Source organism: Engystomops pustulosus, chromosome 5 (assembly GCF_040894005.1).
Source record: "Engystomops pustulosus chromosome 5, aEngPut4.maternal, whole genome shotgun sequence".
NCBI classification, from domain to species: domain Eukaryota; kingdom Metazoa; phylum Chordata; class Amphibia; order Anura; family Leptodactylidae; genus Engystomops; species Engystomops pustulosus.
Window position 1 is genome coordinate 176,402,038 of NC_092415.1, and position 3,462 is coordinate 176,405,499.

The following is a 3,462-nucleotide window of genomic DNA, read 5'->3' on the forward strand; positions in this document are numbered from 1 at the left end:
CTCTTCTGCAAGTCCAAGGGTGTTAGAATAAAGATGTCGTCTCCACTGGGCCTGAAAGAGACAATCTGGGCCCAAGTTATACAGTGTAATTCCCAGGTATTAAAGTGTTTCCCACTGTATCCTAGGCAGGCGCCTACCCTTCTTGTAGATTCCTGTTCTAGGCCTGCTATATGTCTATTTGGGAATTGTTTCTTTGGGACCCAGGGGAGACCACATCTATAAATGACATATTATAGGATTAGGGTGCTTACGTGTGTGTGTGGGGGAGGGGGGGAGGTTAGTGTAGCTTTATAACATGAAGGCTGATAATAAACCTTTTATATCATATTGTACCCCACATATCATAATGTGTTATGTAAGATGTGGAACATATAATAATATGTGACCAGCCGGAACCATGAACAGTCATTGTGATGTCATCAGAAGTGTCTATTGTGATGTCATCAGCATCGGGGTATATAAGAAGGTGCTGGATGACAGAGAGGTCACTCATCAGCTGGATGCGAGACTGTAAGTACTGCTCCATTTCAATGAAGTGGTCCCAGGGGTTATACCTTTATATTTTGGCCAATCCTGTATATAGTGAGGAGATAGGATCCATTGTCATTGTCAGGTTTCACAGTTTCCTCCAAGTCATAATCTCAGGTTTTTTTTGTGTTTTTAGGTTTTCTAGCTGACGGGTTTGTGTGATTGGAAATAATGGCAAACATTAACTCCTGTTATCTGCTGCTGCAGCTCTTTCTCCTCTTGGGTGGAGTGGAAGTTGCAAGATCCTGCTTCCACTGCTTCACCACACCAGCGCAGAGAGATCAAATATGTCATCGTCCCGTCTCTCTGCACAAGATGGACCCTGAAAGATGCCTGCAAAAGCTGCATGCTGGGTTTCTGCCCCTCAACAGCATCTCGATAGGTAATTGAGATCCTCTTTTCTCATTGCTTCTTTGTCTTATATATAGAACGTGTGTGACCTCAGGATTTAGGGATTTACCATATACATACTCGAGTATAAGCCAAGGTTTTTAGCACAATTTTATTGTTGAAAAAACCTCACTCGGGCCCCACTTTTTTTTATAAAGGGGTCTCTGTGGGACATTTTATTTTACAGGAGGGTCTGCTGGATATTTAATTTTAAAGGGGAACTCTGCTGGGCATTTTATTAGAGAGTTACTTGCTGCATTTTCCACCCTATGCTTATACCCGAGTCAATACGTTTTCCCAGTATTTTTGTGGCACAATTAAGTACCTTGGCTTATACTTGGGTCACCTTATACTCGAGTATATACAATGTCTACAATATCTCTCCTAACTCTCCTATCTTCTCCTTGCAGCGTTTTCTGAAATACCTTACATAAAAGGATACCTGAAAATCTTCGAGAAAGACGTAAAATCCATTGACAAATCTTGTAAGTTTTAAAATCTTAAGAATTTTTCAATGTCTTTTAAATAATCAACAGTAAATGACTATTTCTTTCTGTTTCTATCTCCTTTCTTCTAGTATCCCCACCTGATTGGGTACATCAATTTGAAATTACAATGGCAAAGTATGTGCAAGGTGTAAGAGACCGTGTCGAACGTAAGTGACTAAAGATCCTTGGATACAGACACTAAACATTTCCTTTATATTCTCCATAAATATTTTTATATATATATAATTTCTTCCATTAGGTCATCCACCGGAACAATGCAGACCTCCATGTGGTGAGTAATGTCATTGCACAGTATAAGTTAGTTGTGTGACCCCCCTCATTATGTACATTTGGGGTCCTTATGTCTTTCACATGTGTGACCTCTATGACTTTTTCCCCTCAGGCCTTCAGAAAGCTGCCCGCACCTTCACATGCAATAAATGTGCTGAGGAGGATTGTAACGTCCCCGTGGCCTGTCCCCGTAAGATCACATCTATTATCAATTTCTATCTCATATAACATTGTTAGTGTATTGTATGTTGTCTTATTAACTATTTATTTCCTGTTACTTTCCCTTCAGTTGAGACCTTGAGTGTAAGTGAGCTGGACCAGATCACCATCCCCTGTGGGGCCTCATTTCCACTTCCAGAAGATCCAAAAGTTTCCTGGAAATTTGCCAAAAATGTAAGTGTTTGAATTAATATATTTTTTTTAACATTTTGGAAACCTGTTCCTTCCCCTCTCACTAATGTTATGAACATTTTCCCTTTAGATCAGGGTGGCTGACCTCAGCTACTTCAAGCATATAAAGCATGGGGACCAACTTTTTCTCCTCATAAAACCTGTGAGGATGAGCCATAGAGGGACTTACGTCTGTGAGGTAACAGATGACGACGACGACATCATCCTCCGCAAATTTCATTACCTGGATGGTAAGACTTATAGTTTTCTAACTCTCATACACTCTCTCTTATCTGTCACTATGGCTTGGTTCACATCTCATTTTTTGTATAGGTCAGTGCATACATTGGGAATGCTCCCGACGTATATGCTGAGAGTATACATTGACTTATGGAGGCATGGTTGTTACTTTTGACTGACCAGCATATATCACATCTGCAGAAAATCCCCCCTAGATGTCCTTACAACATATGGTACAAAACATGATGTGTATCCAGCCTTCTATGTGTGTGCTAGATCAGGAGCCCTTCCTGCCTTTGCAAAGCTCTTACTGTAGAGAATTCCTCCTGAAAACCTCAATGACTGATAACATTCTCCATATCACATATTTACTTCTATTTTTCTTCTATTTTTACAGTGATACAGTCTGATGTCAGAGAAAGAGCTATAATGGACATCTATTTCCAGCGGGCTTTGGTTGAAAAATCTCCAACTCAGTTGAAGGAGGAAGAAACAACTAAACAAGGCCCCTCCACCATGGACACCATCCTGGCAACACTCCAGAACCCCATCGCCTATGCAGTCTATGCCGGGATCTTCCTGCTAGCCATCATCTTGCTGGCAAGATTCCTGTGGTATTATGCACTAAGTGTGGACTGGAGAAAACAGCACCTTCAGAGCCCTGTATAAAATGTACAGAGAGGTAAGTCCTCACATTTTGTGTACATTTGTACATCATTAGGTAAAGCTACTGCACACTGTTTATACTATAAACCAGGTAATTGGCAATACCAAACTGGTCAGTGTCTGCAGTGAGCTGGTATGGTATGACATCTTCATTCATGTTTGACCTCTTTGATTTTTTTCCCTCAAGCACTCAAAAAACTACCCAGACCATCTCATGCAATAAATGTGAAGAATGTCCAGCATATTTTAAAGTTTTCCTGAACTTGCCAAAAACGTAAGTATTTAATTAAGATCTGGTTTTTAAGTTTTAGAAGTCGAAACCTGTTCTTTCCCTTTTCACTAATGTTATCGATGTTTTCACTTTAGATCGCCAAAGTCGGATGAAGAGCGCTGGATGAAGAGTGCTGTCTGCAGCTGGGAATCTGTTCCTTCTGGAATAGATATACTGGTCTGGTTTGAATCCCACATG

The 3,462-nt window shown here is 40.6% G+C and overlaps 1 protein-coding gene and 1 long non-coding RNA gene across 2 annotated transcripts; both read left to right on the plus strand.

The window, feature by feature from the left end:
- Positions 1-728: 728 nt before the first annotated feature.
- LOC140134252 (uncharacterized) lies at positions 729-1,560 on the plus strand. The gene is made up of 3 exons (XR_011856158.1): positions 729-910; positions 1,329-1,403; positions 1,496-1,560. It is a non-coding gene; the product is annotated as an uncharacterized lncRNA (long non-coding RNA).
- A 145-nt stretch (positions 1,561-1,705) lies between these two features.
- Positions 1,706-3,235, plus strand: LOC140134150 (sperm acrosome membrane-associated protein 6-like). Its single transcript, XM_072154786.1, has 6 exons — positions 1,706-1,724; positions 1,810-1,887; positions 1,987-2,090; positions 2,179-2,338; positions 2,725-3,009; positions 3,181-3,235. The coding sequence occupies exons 1-5, from the start codon at positions 1,706-1,708 to the stop codon at positions 2,994-2,996; spliced, it is 633 nt and encodes a 210-aa protein (XP_072010887.1). The 3' UTR covers positions 2,997-3,009; positions 3,181-3,235.
- Positions 3,236-3,462: the final 227 nt, after the last annotated feature.

Coding starts and splice junctions, on each gene's coding strand:
- LOC140134150 (XM_072154786.1), top strand. Junction 1,888..1,986: donor CGTCCCCGTGGCCTGTCCCC/GTAAGATCACAT, acceptor CTTTCCCTTCAG/TTGAGACCTTGAGTGTAAGT. Junction 2,091..2,178: donor CCTGGAAATTTGCCAAAAAT/GTAAGTGTTTGA, acceptor TTTTCCCTTTAG/ATCAGGGTGGCTGACCTCAG.